The sequence below is a fragment of the Argentina silus genome (assembly GCF_951799395.1).
Source record: "Argentina silus genome assembly, chromosome: 17".
Classification (NCBI taxonomy): Eukaryota; Metazoa; Chordata; class Actinopteri; order Argentiniformes; family Argentinidae; genus Argentina; species Argentina silus.
In genome coordinates, this window is record NC_139671.1 from 14487617 (window position 1) to 14502739 (window position 15123).

The 15123-nt window shown below is 45.3% G+C and overlaps 2 protein-coding genes across 2 annotated transcripts in view; one reads left to right on the forward strand and one right to left on the reverse strand.

The window, feature by feature from the left end:
• LOC310818174 (breast cancer metastasis-suppressor 1-like protein-A) overlaps positions 1 to 15123 on the reverse strand; it is a 409511-nt gene that overhangs the window by 373237 nt on the left and 21151 nt on the right. The gene's annotated exons all lie outside the window — the stretch shown is intronic.
• Positions 807 to 13340, forward strand: LOC310817813 (calmodulin-1). Its single transcript, XM_083688526.1, has 6 exons — positions 807 to 944; positions 5336 to 5366; positions 6084 to 6227; positions 9313 to 9419; positions 9671 to 9806; positions 12335 to 13340. Exons 1-6 carry the CDS (start codon positions 942 to 944, stop codon positions 12361 to 12363), a joined length of 450 nt encoding a protein of 149 aa, XP_083544652.1. The 5' UTR covers positions 807 to 941; the 3' UTR covers positions 12364 to 13340.

Genomic DNA, 15123 nt, shown 5'->3' on the forward strand with positions numbered 1-15123 from the left:
AGGGGCTAAAGTTCCAGTTCCTCACTGGCTGGAACCTTTCCTTGTCTGTGCCACCTGATCTTTGGACCCTGATCTCAGCTCTCTCTCAGTGGTCCAATGAAACGGGCTTACTACAGACAGAAACAACCTCCAGGCTTATTTCAATGACCCTAAAGGGGTCACCGTGTAGTAATGTTCTAGACTAGTATGATGCTCTTTGAGGAGAGACACAGTGTGGGCGGGAGGAGTTCCATAGGCTCAGAGCATCTTTCTAAATGGGAACAATTGCTGACAATAGACATGGACATAAATAAAGTATGTGCCTAAAACCTGTATTGTGTGTGTAGTGTATTGGTTACTTTATTTGGACTGAATAATTGTTTCGAAAACCAATGAAAAAGAGTTAAAGCAAAGTCATTTGAGCATAATCCAAAGAGGATATTGGAACATGAAGCTGACAGGGTGCAATGACAGAGCGCATCTAAATACCGGAATTGTTACCTGCTCCATTCACACAGGCCTGTTAGCAGGTAAACTAAGACTGTGGGCTATAGACATTTCAACTCCTGAGACCTTTCACACAGAAACCAAAGGCAGATACAGTAGTAGCCCACATTGCATGTAAAGACCGTTGTGTAAAATGGGGAGCTATAATATGCTGCCAATTAGGCCTAATTGAATTTTGGGGTTTACAGTAGGCCTACAGTAGGCAGTTAAACGCAACCACAGGCTTTCCAATGATTGACGTGTCTAAGTCTAAGTGGGAGGGGCCTTTGTAAGTATCTGCAGTTCAGAAATAAGGAAGTGAGTGATCAGTGCGAGTGTGGCGGAGGGATATATACGGCTACCCCCATTCTGACCACGGCGAATATACACACCTCCATCCAGCTAGTGGAACTCCATCTAAGGAACGAGAACACTCGTAGTCTGTTTCATAGATAATCAGCTCAGATTCATCAAACATGGTAAGTATTTTTGATTCAATGTAGTTCTTTTTTCAATGCATTTACAATCAGGATTTTACGGGGGCAAGGAAATACTTGAAAATCCTGCTATTTGCTTTTTCATTCATTGACAGATCTTATAGCCGACATTGTTTCATTTTACGCGGATTATGAATAGGTGCTGTCAAAACGCGGGTCATTTCGCAGCAATAACAATGTTAAGGCTTAATGTAAGGTTACAAGAGGATGAGTAAATTTGGTTTGGAGAAAAAAAAAAAATCTTGGGCGATGCAACACTCAAAATGGAGCGGGATTCCGCGATAACTGCGCAATTCTACGCATAATAGTTGGCCCGATGGCTATATCGGGTCATGTTGCTGGCTCGCGGCTGCATGGTGCAGATTGAATTAATACTCAGATAACATTAATACCATTGGAATAAACGGCTAACTACGACAGATTATTACACCATAATTATATAACTGAATCACATTTTTAGAGTCGATGGCGCGCAGGCGGATATGGTATCGGACTGTTGGTCACTAGACCAGCCCTTATATGATGACATGTTGGACAGATCTACATGTTAGAAATGTATCTACGACATAAAAACCTTTGTATGCACTAGTACCGAAGTTTCAGATGTCAACACAATTGTTATTCTCATTTTGAAGTTATCGAGGCTGCCTTTTTATACGTTGCATCATCGTGGTGTCCATGATGAGGATCATGATGCGACTTGCAACAATGTATTGTCTATCTACGTTCCTCAACGAAACTTCACTTGTCCTATCTTCCTCAAATTAATAGTGTGAAAAATTGCAACATTTTACGTCACCAATGGTTACAATGTTTTGCGTTGACGTTGGATTATCTCAATGCGATGCTGACTGATTTGGTTGCCTTGTGCAAATTCTCAATGCTATGCAAATTCTATTTCAGTCGTTTCATCGAATTGTCAGCTCTTTCTCATGCCTATAACCAACAGCTGTTGGGTTTTGTGTCTTCGTTAGGTTCTCACAATGCTATAGCATATATTTTTAGGGGTAGAATTCCATCTGTTTGATTACATGTTGCAGTAACATAATTATGTCATGGGATATTGGACTCCTGTAATGTGTGACATACTAGGCCAAGTGATGTAACTACCATATTAGTCATGTATGGCTATTAACCCATTTCAAACTCGTGTGAACACACCATTTCCATTAGACCCATCTGTGATACGTCATGTCAGGATAAGTCATCACGGCAATTGATCTGGAAATGGAAAAAAGGGCCTCTCCCTGTTAATCCATTGATTATCATCAGCCTAGATGGATCTTTAATGGCTCCAGGGAGTCAAGACATAGACCTCATTTTCTTGCTGTGATCAAATATCCCATATATGGTATCGAACTGCATGTGGTTTCACGTTGCACAGTATCGTAAGTAATTGGAGTGTAAAACGTGTATTGTTATGGAGCTCTCTTTGCGTATCCAACTCTGAGAAGTTTAATCCCACGAGGCAGTAAGCCTCATGTATGGGTCAACACAGCCATTGAAGTGGAAACCCTCTCTCCCATTCAGATGGAAGTATCGAGTAAGTAGTCCAACCATACTAAGACCTATCCTATTCCTGTTACCGGCCTTGTTTGCTGATGCATGTTTAGTAACTTAGGAGACATTTGATCCCGTGCATTGAATAATTTATTTGCTTGGCAGCCGCCTTGGCCCAGGGCGAGGTAAACTGCTGTGGGTTTGTGGTGTAAACTCTAGTCACCATCCCATATGGTGGCCCGCAGGGTGTGGGGATAGCTGCTGGCTAGTGTAGTGATGACCCCCCCCCCCCCATCTTTTGTCCCTGGCTGAAAGGGAAGAGGTGTTCAGCATTATGGAGCCCATTATGTGTGTGTGTGTGTGTGTGTGTGTGTACTCTCATTCAGACAGTGTGTAAATTCTGGCCCTGAGAACTAAGTATGTTTGTGATTCATCTTCATACGCTTTAGGGGAAATGGCCTGTGAAAGAAGACTGGTTGGTTGGTTTGCATATTCCACATTGTGGTGCAAGTTAAGTGCTAGTTCTGCTGTACAGAGCTACTATAGGCCTGAAGGATAAAGACTCCCAAGTGGATAAGGCCTCATGATGGTGTTAGAAAGGACAGACATTGGGAGGGCCCTAGCTGTCCCAGTGAACTGTTGAGGACCTTAGTCCTGTTTCTAGCTCCATGCTGGGGTAGGACAGAAGGAGTGGTTGACCCACTCACGCCAGCGAGCTTGTGCCAGGATCCACCCCACTTCCCCACCCCTCTCCAACCTGTCCTCAGTAAGGGCAGAACACATCTCCATAGGACAGGGTGACTCAGGGGGAGTTTCCTGGGTTGTGTGTGTCGGGGGGGGTGAGTTGTGTAAAATCAGCAGCTCTATGCTGCCTATCAGCAGATTGGTCTACATCCATCTGCCCAGCCCCCGTTGTCTTCCCCCGCTCTAGCCCAGTTCACGGCGGCAGGTGGATGGAGAGAGCGAGAGAGAGGGAGAGATGGATAGCAGAAGAATGGAGAGAGAGAGAGAGAGGAAGCCCCAGAGGGGAAAGGCCTGGAGTGGGAGTAGGTGTGGGCAAGGTTCCATGCAGTAATGCCAAGGGGAAGGGATGAGAGGGAAAGGAAGGGCCGGTGAAGGCCTGGGTGCGCAGCAGCACAGTCAGGCCCAACAGGCTGCCTGGGTCCCAGCCAGAGGATCTCTACCACTGAGTCACTGAACTCCACGCCCAGCCCGTTAGAGAGAGGGGAAAAGTGTGATGAGAGGGAAAAAAGAGAGAGATGAAGGGGAAAAGGGAGAGAACATGAGATGGGGGACGAAAGAACATGAATTGGGGCGGAAGAGGGGCCAGAGCGATGTCCATTCGTTCATTACCCCTAACCTTCAAAGTAAAATCGTTTATCTCTGACGTTTCACAAATCTCACAGATGGAGAGACAAGAAGGGGGAGGGAAAGCAAATGCTATTGTACGTAGCTTATTGAATCATGGCAGCTAATGTTATCAGAAATGTTGAAGTTACCCATTGCTCTCTGTGTGTGTTTCGATCTTCCCAAACGATATGGCAATAGCCTTGGGGGGGGGGGGGGAAATCAACCTTTTGTTATCGCCCTGCTTTTAAAGAGCATCTACAAAACAAAGCCGTGTTAGTTTGGGAACACAGCCAAGTCCTCCTCGACCATTGACCCGCCAATTGATGGCAATAAATGTCATTTATAAAAAGCTTTGACTTCGAGGAAGCCTCGTCCCACACTCTGGGAGTGGCCCCATGGTAGGACTGGACGTGGCAGAAGAAGGACCTTGTTTGTTGGCCTCTGTGTGTGGTATTGTCAAAACCCACACGTCCAATTCAAACACACAGAGACCCAAACATCTGCTGTAGCCTAAACCTTGCTTTGGGGCAGAACTGGCTACTGTGACTAATTCACAGGAAACATGGTGATGGAAAGTATTGGCATAGAGAGGAAAATCTCATTTTGTGTGCGTGTGTGTTCCTGTTTTCCTTGCCAGCAGTGGGGCTGACGGCAGTGGTTTGTTGGCGTAACAGTAACTCTGTTTTCCCAAACTAGTTGGGTACCTGCGGGTTCTGGCATTTACACCATTAACAGGGCAGTCGGGTTGTAAGGCGTCGCACATGTTTGTTTGTTTGTGAGTGAAACTGCGAGGCCTTTCACAATAATTCACCATGACCCATCTGTGTGGGTCCTGAGTAGCACTGTCCATCCGAGCTGCCAACCAAGTCATTAAAGCTGTCTGACTCACTGGAGCCATTAAACACGCCTAGGAGGGCCAACATGAGGGAAGGGAAGCCAAACCATAGAAATAAGATTCCAGTTCTATGAACCAACCCATCATACCCTCTCAGCTCAGTAGACCACGGTCGGGTCTGAATTCTAGGTGAGGCTGGATGGGTGGCAGGACATTTTCTACATTCTAATTCATTTTTTTCATAAAGTGTTCAGTTATGCACTTCCCAACATTGATTTTATAGTATTGATGTATGCATTGGTCTTTATATCAATCATGTGCTATTAAATCCAAGTGGGGGGGGGGGGGGTGGAAAGAACCGGCACTCACAAAAATTAGTTTAGAGTTAATTAAATGCATTGCAGCAACGCGTTTAAAAACATACGTTGCACACAAGTCCACACTTCAGGAAAAGGCTGGAGAAATGGGATGCAGCAATTCCCTGTCCTGTTCCAGGCACTGGGCTGTGTGTGGTGGGCCTTGAACAGTGTCTTCACTGTGGGGTTGTTGTGTTGGATGGAGGGCATGCAGGGTGGGAGGGAGGAAGGGAGGGGTGCCAGCATGACACTGATGATTCAGTAGATTGGTATTTGGATTTACAATTGAGTAACTTGTTTGTTTTTTCTCTTCCCTTTTCCCCCCTCCACAGGCTGACCAACTAACAGAGGAGCAGATCGCAGGTAGGAAAAAAAAAAAATCCCCTCTCGCTTATTCAGAATTTAAGCCTAATGAAAACCATGCACTTGTGTTATTTGATGAAGTCCCCAATCACAGCTATAGACTTTCCTTTTCTGTGTATTTTGTGTTGTTGGCTGAAAGAATCTGGAAGGAACTAGAATGTTCTTTATGAAAATTGAACTGGTTTGTGTCTGTGACGAATAGGGCTGTGTTACTCCTCTTAGTCAGAGAGTAAGGTCCTCAGTGACTAATTAGCTAATGCAGTGGGGTCCCAGGCCCAGGCTGCTTTAACCAGTAGACTTCAAACACCTCACTCTCTCGTGTGTGTGTTTTTTTTATGGCCCCTTTTAATATTAGCCCACTGGAATTACTTTCAGAGAGCCGCCACAGATATTAAACAACTTATTCAAAACCGTTCATTACTCTGTCTCTCTCTACACTTCCAAACTTCGACTGTACCTTGGGCTGTTTTCTTGTCATTATCATTGATGTGTTATTTTGCTGCAATTTATTTTCTCAATGGTGCTTTGCCTCATTGTTATTTTTAGCATGGTGATCCACTAAAAGCCTTTTGAATTATTTTATGACCCACCAAATACACAAAACCATGTTTCTAACCACTGTCACAAACTGTCTGATTGGCTGGCTGTAACCACTAAACCACCATTATGGAAACATTGACTCAGTTCCTCTTTTGTTCTCTTACCACCTCCTCACAGAGTTCAAGGAGGCGTTCTCCTTATTCGACAAGGATGGCGATGGCACCATCACAACCAAAGAGCTGGGAACAGTCATGAGGTCGCTGGGCCAGAACCCCACAGAGGCAGAGCTTCAGGACATGATCAACGAGGTGGATGCTGACGGTGAGTGTCTCCACACCTGATTGGTCGAGAGTGAGGAAGTGAAAACTATAGATGACGTCAGTGTTTGATTCAAAAGCCAATTGCCTAAAAGCTCTTTGGGAGACTGTCTACAACCATTACATCATGTAGCTCAATTTCCAACATGGTCAAAACAAAAACAAACAAAAGCAAGTTGCAATTATGACCTATTTGGCATCTCAAAAATGTGTGTAGTTTATTATTTTTTTCAATGACCACCCAAGCTTTAGATATTCTTTCAGGATAGTACTGCTGTCAGCAGTTCATTCACTGCCTGTTTAGGAGTCATTTACTGTTGACAATGTCCGTAACGTGACTGCACTGTGTCCTGCCTGCAGCGCTGGATGAGTAGACCCAGCTTAGCGTCACAGTGTCAGCATTACTGTTACCCCCAAACCACACTGGGCCATGTCACGTCTCTGTTATGGAAGCGGCATCCGTCAGCCGCTGCTGAATCTCCCCCACAGTTGTCTGAGACATGCTGGACCGGCTCTGTGAGCAGTGTGGCCTCACATGCCGAGTTTAGGATCTGTAAGTGTATTTCCACCTCCGTCCACGTTGCGTACAAAGCCATCCAGATGAAAACGGCACAAGCTCGAGTCTGCCCCAAAGCCTCTCCCTGGTCTTCCCGCTTGACTGTCGGCACGCTTCTGTTACGGGCTTGTCCCCAGCACAACCCCGATGGGACACCAAATATTCCACTTACGCGACATGCGTCAAGAGGACTGTCACCGGTGAGTGACAGGACAGGATGAGTGAGGTCTTCCAACAAGCCCTTTGCCAGCCCATGTAGAACAGGTATAGACTTTGGCTGTGAATTGTAAACTCAAATGTCGTCCTCGGACCTTGAGGATGTCCTCTTGGATACTTCGGTCTTCCACGCAGGAGCCCCGGGTTCAAACCTCGTCGTGTCACACCCACATACACATTCCGCCGTTCTGTTCTGCCTACTCTAGCGATGGCACAGTAACTGCCATTGTGGCGGTCAAAGAGGAGAGTGACAATAGTGGAAGTTGGGCTAATTCTAGTTCGCGTCCTTGGCTTTAACCATGTTCTGAAATGGAAGCTGTCAGTTTGCATATACCCCAGTGATGCCCTGCCAGCTTATAGGATTTCCTAAATGGCGCCGTATTGATCGGTGGGATTGATCGATTCCACCGCGACTTGGCCACTCTATCAAAGCCCCCCCCACGCACACACACACACACACACACACACACACATCCCTCCCACCCTGTTCTGCGTTGCCTTCCTCCATGGCTGATGCAATCTAGGTCAGACGGCAATGAAGCTAGTAATGGAAAATAAATGTGATTACATAATCCACTCTGCGCTTCGTTTGCACATCCAGTACCCACACACACACACACACACACACGGAACAGTGATGTGAAGTCAGCTGGGCCACCGAACGCTGCTTATTTACCAAACAGGCTGTGGCTCTGAGCTGCTGACAGACAGTGAACAAGGTTAGGTAGAACATAGCCGTGTGTCACCGAGAAGGGCTGTTTCATAGCATTGGCACAAAAATTGATAGTACAGAATCAATATAAATAAAGTCTTAAATCACACACATGCGATGATGAATATCCAGATTGTCGCGTTTTTGTCTTCATGGCACAGTTCTCATGACACTATTAATGAATCACGGTATTTTAGTTATGGTGCCAACCCGTGGTCTCTAGATTGTCGTCTGAGGGAATGGAGGAGGATGACCACAGTCTCTGAGTCGTCCACTCGTCTGCCTGTTATGCGTCAGCACCTCTTATGTGTATATATAATAGCACCAATCTCCCACTTGTTCTCTCCCCCTCCTCTCCTCCCCATCTCTCCCACCCACTCACGCTCACCCTGCTCTACGTCAAGCAGCCAGACCCAAGAGCCAGTCAAGCAGATAGTGTATGACTGGGAGCCAAGGGAGCCTCTTCTGGATTTTTTTTTTTTTTTTTTTTTTTTTTCTTCTTCCATCCAGTGACTGTTGTTGTTCAGGCTGGCTTTTGATGGTGCTCTCCCTTGTGGCATGTGTTACTGTGTTCCTAGGCTGTTGCCGACTGCCTCGCTGCATTAGATAACAGGTTCTGAGACTGCTACCCGGGGGCCATTAGATTGCCATCTGCCCCTTCGCATTAGGCTCTCTGGGCCCCTGCTTACAGGCACTCGTTAATCCCAGTCCGACAGACCCCCCGTTTGTCCCCTACGCGGGGATAATCCAGCGAGTCCCTGACTTCCACCCGCACCCACCCCCATCCATCCAATCCCGGCTTTTCTTTTTTTTTTTTTATCTGTCTTTAATCATGCCCGCCCACCTCCCCTTGTGGTGATCGAATGGAGTTCTCTCTCTCTCTCACTCTTCCCCCTCCACCCCAACGAAGAGCCGTAGATCACAGAACATTCCCTGTCGAGGATCATGATCCTAGAGTAATCCTCACTGAACAGTAACATGGTTATTGATCCCACCGCTGCCACCAACATCCATCCTCCTCTCCCTCCTTCCGTTCCACTGTGAGCACACACACCCTGTGGAGGCTGGCTTGTTAGCAGCTGTTTCATGGAGTGCCTTTTGACAGGAGAAGATGAGACCTGATTTATGATGCTTCACAGAGGGTATATGTCTGCATTATGGATGAATGTGGAGGATGGATTCTCCCTCTTATCTCTTGGCTCTGTACACACACACACACACACACACACACACACACACACACACACACACACACACACACCTCCCAGGGCTTGCCTGAGGTACTTTAAAGAGAGGGAGCCTCACATCTGCCTCCTCCTCCTCCTCAGGGATGTTTATGGCAGCGAAGGAGCTGTTTACAGTTGAGTCTAGGGCATTCACCTCACAAAACACCTCATTTGTTCAGCGAAGAGTTTTATTTTTTTATTTTTAGCGTTGTTTAAAATGCTACTCAACATTAATGGATTAAAAAAAGATTAAAGCTTCGCTCTCTGTTTGAAAATAAAAAGCTTTTTTCTAATAAAGCAAATGTATGTTTGTTTTGGATTTCTCATGTTATCCTTGCAATGCATTTTGGGTGAATGTGTCTGTTTGTCTCCATGACAGGCAATGGAACCATTGATTTCCCAGAGTTCCTGACCATGATGGCCAGAAAAATGAAAGACACAGACAGCGAGGAGGAGATCCGTGAGGCTTTCAGGGTATTCGACAAGGTAAACTAATATATTTACGCCTGGACAGTAAAATAACAAAAACTGTGAAATACGTGAACAGTTTTATTTCAAACTAAGATATGTAAGACATGCCTACCATTTACCTCTTGTACAACATTGTTTTCTGCTTCACTATTACATGACTTCCTGTTGGCTTCCCTTCTGTCGTTAAACCTGTTAATTAATGGTCCAATGGGAGTTCCTTCACTGTTCGTCACCCAACGGGAATTGTTGCTTTCCTGTGTCTCCAGGACGGAAACGGCTACATCAGCGCCGCAGAGCTCCGTCACGTCATGACAAACCTGGGGGAGAAGCTAACAGACGAGGAGGTAGACGAGATGATCAGAGAAGCAGACATTGACGGAGATGGCCAGGTCAACTACGAAGGTAAAAGGAGGAGGAGGAGGGTGGGGGGAGGGTAACCATAGACAGCAGGCTTTACCAGTTACATACGTAATAAATATATACATACCAGAGGAGGTAGGACACCATTCCTCATTCCATTCATTCCAACGAGCCCATCCTCATACATGCATGCATACATACATACACTGTAACAGTGGTTATTCGATACAGTGCCTTCGGAAAGTATTCAGACCCCTTAACTTTTTCCACATTTTGTTATGTTACAGCCTTATTCTAAAATGGATCCTCATCAATCTACACACAATACCCCATAATGACAAAGCCAAAACAGGTTTTTAGAAATGTTTGCTAATTTATTAAAAATAAAAAAACTGATTCAGACCCTTTGCTATGGCACTCAAAATTGAGCTCAGGTGCATCCTGTTTCCATTGATCATCCTTGAGATGTTTCTATGACTTGATTGGAAAATTCAATTTTGGTAAATTCAATTGATTGGACATGATTTGGAACGGTACACACTATTCATGTAAGGTCCCACAGTTGACCGTGCATGTCAGAGCAAAAACCAGGCCATGAGGTTGAAGATCTGGGGAAGGGTACTGAAATGATGTTTATTTTCCTGAGTGATACTTGGAATGTTATTTTGCCACAGGGGTACCCCAATTCCATGCTCTCGGGTGACCAGGCCAGACTTACTGGCGCCATTCCTAACTGATGTGAACCATATGTCCTGGTTTCTTGTTTATCTCTTAAAATCTATAAAAATTGACTGCAAACTCTTTGTGTGGGCCACTTCCCTGCTGTCCATTCTTCTGGACAGTAGTCTAGTGTACCATATATCGTCTTTATTCAACTTTCAATTCGAGTATCTACCTTTTTCTACGCACCATTGGATATTATTCTTCAATATCAGAAACATCATCATTACAGGTACAAAAAACATTCTGCAGTATTGAAGGTCCCCAAGAACACAGTAGCCTCCATCATTCTTAAATGTAAGAAGTTTGGAACCACCAGGACTCTTCCTAGAGCTGGCCGCCCGGCCAAACTGAGCAATGGGGGGAGAAGGGCCATCGTCAGGGAGGTGACCAAGAACCCAATGGTCACTCTGACAGAGCTCCAGAGTTCCTCTGTGGAGATGAGAGAACCTACCAGAAGGACAACCATCTCTGCATTACTCCACCAATCAGGCCTTTATGGTAGAGTGGCCAGACGGAAGCCACTCCTCAGTAAAACGCACATGACAGCCCACTTGGAGAGTTCCTAAAGGACTCTCAGACCATGAGAAGATTCTCTGGTCTGATGAAACCAAGATTGAACTCTTTGGCCTGAATGCCAAGCGTCATGTCTGGAGGAAACCTGGCCAATACCATCCCTACAGTGAAGCATGGTGGTGGCAGCATCATGCTGTGGGGATGTTTTTCAGTGGCAGGGACTGGGAGACTAGTCAGGATCGAAGGAAAGATGAACGGAGCAAAGTACAGAGAGATCCTTGATGATAACCTGCTCCAGAGCACTCAGGACCTCAGACTGAGGCGAAGGTTCACCTTCCAACAGGACAACAACTCTAAGCACACAGCCAAGACAACGCAGGAGTGGCTTTAGCACAAGTCTCTGAATGTCCTTAAGTGACCCAGCCAGAGCCCGGACTTGAACCCGATCCAACATCTCTGGAGAGACCTGAAAATAGCTGTGCACCGACGCTCCCCATCCAACCTGATGGAACTTCAGAGGATCTGCAGAGAAGAATGGGAGAAACTCCCCAAATACAGGTGTGCCAAGCTTGTAGCGTCATACCCAAGAAGACTTGAGGCTGTAATCGCTGCCAAAGGTGCTTCAACAAAGTACTGAGTAAAGGGTCTGAATACTTATATAAAATAAATATAAATGATATTTCAGTTTTTTATTTTTAATAAATTAGGAAACATTTCTAAAAACCAAAACAGGTTTTGCCATTATGGAGTGGTGAGTGTAGATTCATGAGGGGGGGAAAAATGAATTTAATCCATTTTAAAATAAGGCTGTAACATAACAAAAAGTGAATACTTTCCGAATGCACTGTATGACGAGGCCATCTCATTGATTCATCATCACCATGCTAGAAGCCTTTTTTTCTCTCTCTCTCTCGTCCTCCCCCTCCCCCTCCCCCTCCTCTTAGTCCCTCGGCACATTACACAAGAGACTGCACTCATTTTCTAGAAGGCTGTTGACATATCAACAGTCCATAAGTCTTGGTTGAAAAGTGCCCTACTTTTCTGCTCCCATTGGCCATAAACAGAATATGGACTCTATATATGCTTTCTGTTTTTGGTCATCCGTTGTATTCACAGCGGGCGCATGTGACTTTTTAATTAAATAGGCTTAATGAGATGAACATGGAAGCCGTTTGGAAACGGGACACTAATTATGATGCGTGTTCTCTACCTCCACTGCTTGATTAGAAAGTTAATAAAGCATTTAACAATTTAGCAGGTGACTGCCCTGCCTGGCAGTGGGCCAATAGGCTGCGGCCTAATCCATGTTTTCTTGTGTTTTTGTCTCCTCACAGAGTTTGTACAGATGATGACTGCAAAGTGAAGCTCGCCCGACCTGCCCTGTCCCCTCTTAGAAGAAAAAAAAATCTAATGTTTTACTTACCTCTTGGAAAAAAAATGTTCATTTATTCATACTGTTTCTGTATAGAAAATAATTGAATGTTGAAATAAAATATCCTTCTGTCCACACAGGGAAAAAAAAACATATAAAAAAACAAAAAATACTATCTGCATGAAAATGGTTAGTGATCCTGTCCCCCCAAAGATCAGTTAGCATCAGTACTACTTACTTAAAGAGAAAAAATAACCTGTAACTACCTTCAATTTAAACTGAAGCAAAGCATTTGGCAAACTCCTCCAGTTCCATCTGCTAGTGGTGATGTTTGGGCTGGCCATCTCTTCTTCTTCTCTGTTTTCTGTTCTTCATGCATGCAGCTTGGGACTGGAGCACTCCCTCCGGCCAACCAAAGCGTGCTGATTCCTCGGAGGTGTCGTATTGTTGGTTTGGTACAGTTTTTTGTATTTGGAGCGGAACCCTAAAGAACGAAAAAGCTGGTTCTAATTCAAGCAAAATGAAAGTGGAATGGGACTTAATTGTATGCTAGATAAAAAGCGAAAAAAAAAACAATGTAAAAAAATATATAATAATTACATTTTCAAAATGTTTGGCATGTTTTTTTTGTTCTGTTATGTTATTTGGACGGCCATCCAACTAGTTGTGCGCCCCTCCCTGCAGAGGGGGGGGATAAAGAGTCTTACGGTGAGGTTTGTTTTGCTGGGATGGAGTGTCCCTCTTTCTGGCAAGGGAGAATCACTGGCCTTCACGTTTCTTTCTTCTGTTTCTCGACTCGGACACGAGCGCGGTGAACGATGTTGTGTTCTGTATCTGCAGCTCATACTGTTGGAGTTTCAGCACAAGAGTCTTCTCGACTGTTCATCTGAGTTCAGTTTACATTCATTCCAAGTTGTACATGCTAGTCTTTAATTTTTTTTTTCAAATAAAAAAGACCATGAACTTTATTGCTGTGTTTTGTGTGGTTATTTAAGGTCATTGTATTTGATATTCCTTTTATTGCTGTTTGTGAGTAACAGTTTTAACTGGCCTTCTATGGAACTAAGTTAAAGCATCAGGCACACCTCAATTCAAGCTCACTAGCTACATAAATCTATTTTTAGACCACTATGAAGGGCCCAGGTTATCCTATGTTGTGAACACCTATATACTCCAGTCAAACCAGTTGCAGAACACTTGAATATATGCTCTGCAGTATGTCAGTGAAAGACTGTAGAGAGCTTACATTACAGGAGGGTGGGGGGGGGGGAGAGGCACTGTTTGCTTTCACTGAGCAGTAGATATATACGTACATCTATAGCCCTACTCCAATCTCTCTCTCCTGAGATCTGAGGGGTTGCTAGGCAACAGGAGCATGTAACTGGGATGTTGGGGGTTTGAGAGAAGGCAAGTGGGAGTTTAAATAAACCGTCTCTGAAGCCTCTCAACTGCCGGCTTGTCCTAGTAAGGCAAACCTGGCTAATGTGTTTAACGTTTGAAAGTCACCACTACATAGACGAAAACTGGGTGACACATTGAGCCATGCCTCGGTAGGCTATTAACCAAAAGTGAATGAAAATACATATGCACATTGTTTGACCGTATTTGGGCCATGATTTGACCATATTTGGTGAGGAGCAGAGTTTGGCTGTCCGCCCCCTCAGGCTAGCCTCAGCACCAAGCTGACCTTGTGAGTTTCAGCATTTCCCTCAGTGCTGGTAGCAAAGCACAGTAGCCTCATGCTTCTCCATGCAGCAGGGCAGTTCTGCTCTCTATCAAAGAGACACACACCTACATTGTGATATCTATAGGCATGTAGGTTTTTCGAGGATTCGGAGCAGTGAAAATAGATGAGTGAGATAGATAACTCCTTCGTGCAGAGAGACTAGTGAACTAAAGACTCCATTGCAGGGGTCTGTGAGTAGCATACGCTCCCCTGCTAAGCCCGATGCTAGCCCTGACCTTTTTCTCACTTCTCCAGTGGCCTGCATCACCACCCTAAAGTCCAGTACTGATTGTGGACAGGTGAGGGTATTGAACCGTGTACAAACCCACTGGGTGTGACTGACGCTGAATAATAGGCTGCTCAACACTGCCAACGAACCAATGAGGCGGAGCAGGACACCCCCAGTCAGCCAATCCCTGAGTACATCTGCATGGGGAGCGCAGCACAGGGGAGGAGATGAGAGTTCCATGCAGCAGTCAGACCTCCCCTCTTCTGTGACACCTGAGCTCCCGGGGGGTTAAATTAAGCACATCAATATTTCACGTGTAAATGAAGCAGCACACTGCGGTGGCGGTAAGGCGAGAAGGATTGACCAGGGAGAGACGGGGCCCTATCACGTATCACAGCTGCTGGAAAGAACTGACACACTGATGAGACAGCCCCTGTGAAAAAGTACAGGCTGTGTGTGTGTGTGTGTGTGCATGTGTGTGTGTGTGTGTGTGTGTGTGTGTGTGGCGACAAAGAGCTCTGTTTGTTGGTGGATAATGTCCTGCTGCATTAACAAGTCATCGTGTAGACATGATGAGGTGGGCTGGGCCAGGCAGGGAGGGACTAGCTATATCTACAGAGAGGCTTCCAGCGCTTTCTACGGCCACACACTCAGAGCTCAGTGTCACCTCTCTCTCTCTCTCTCTCTCTCTCTCTCTCTCTCTCTCTCTCTCAAGTTCAATTAAACTCTATTCAATTGGCTTTATTGGCATGAACAAATGAATGCTTCCATTGCCAAAGCATCACAAACAATCATA

What these genes read in the sequence shown, in the direction of transcription:
- LOC310817813 (XM_083688526.1), top strand. An exon ending in CAACGAGGTGGATGCTGACG is followed by an intron (nt 6,228 to 9,312) that starts GTGAGTGTCTCC and finishes TCTCCATGACAG; the next exon opens with GCAATGGAACCATTGATTTC. An exon ending in CTTTCAGGGTATTCGACAAG is followed by an intron (nt 9,420 to 9,670) that starts GTAAACTAATAT and finishes CTGTGTCTCCAG; the next exon opens with GACGGAAACGGCTACATCAG.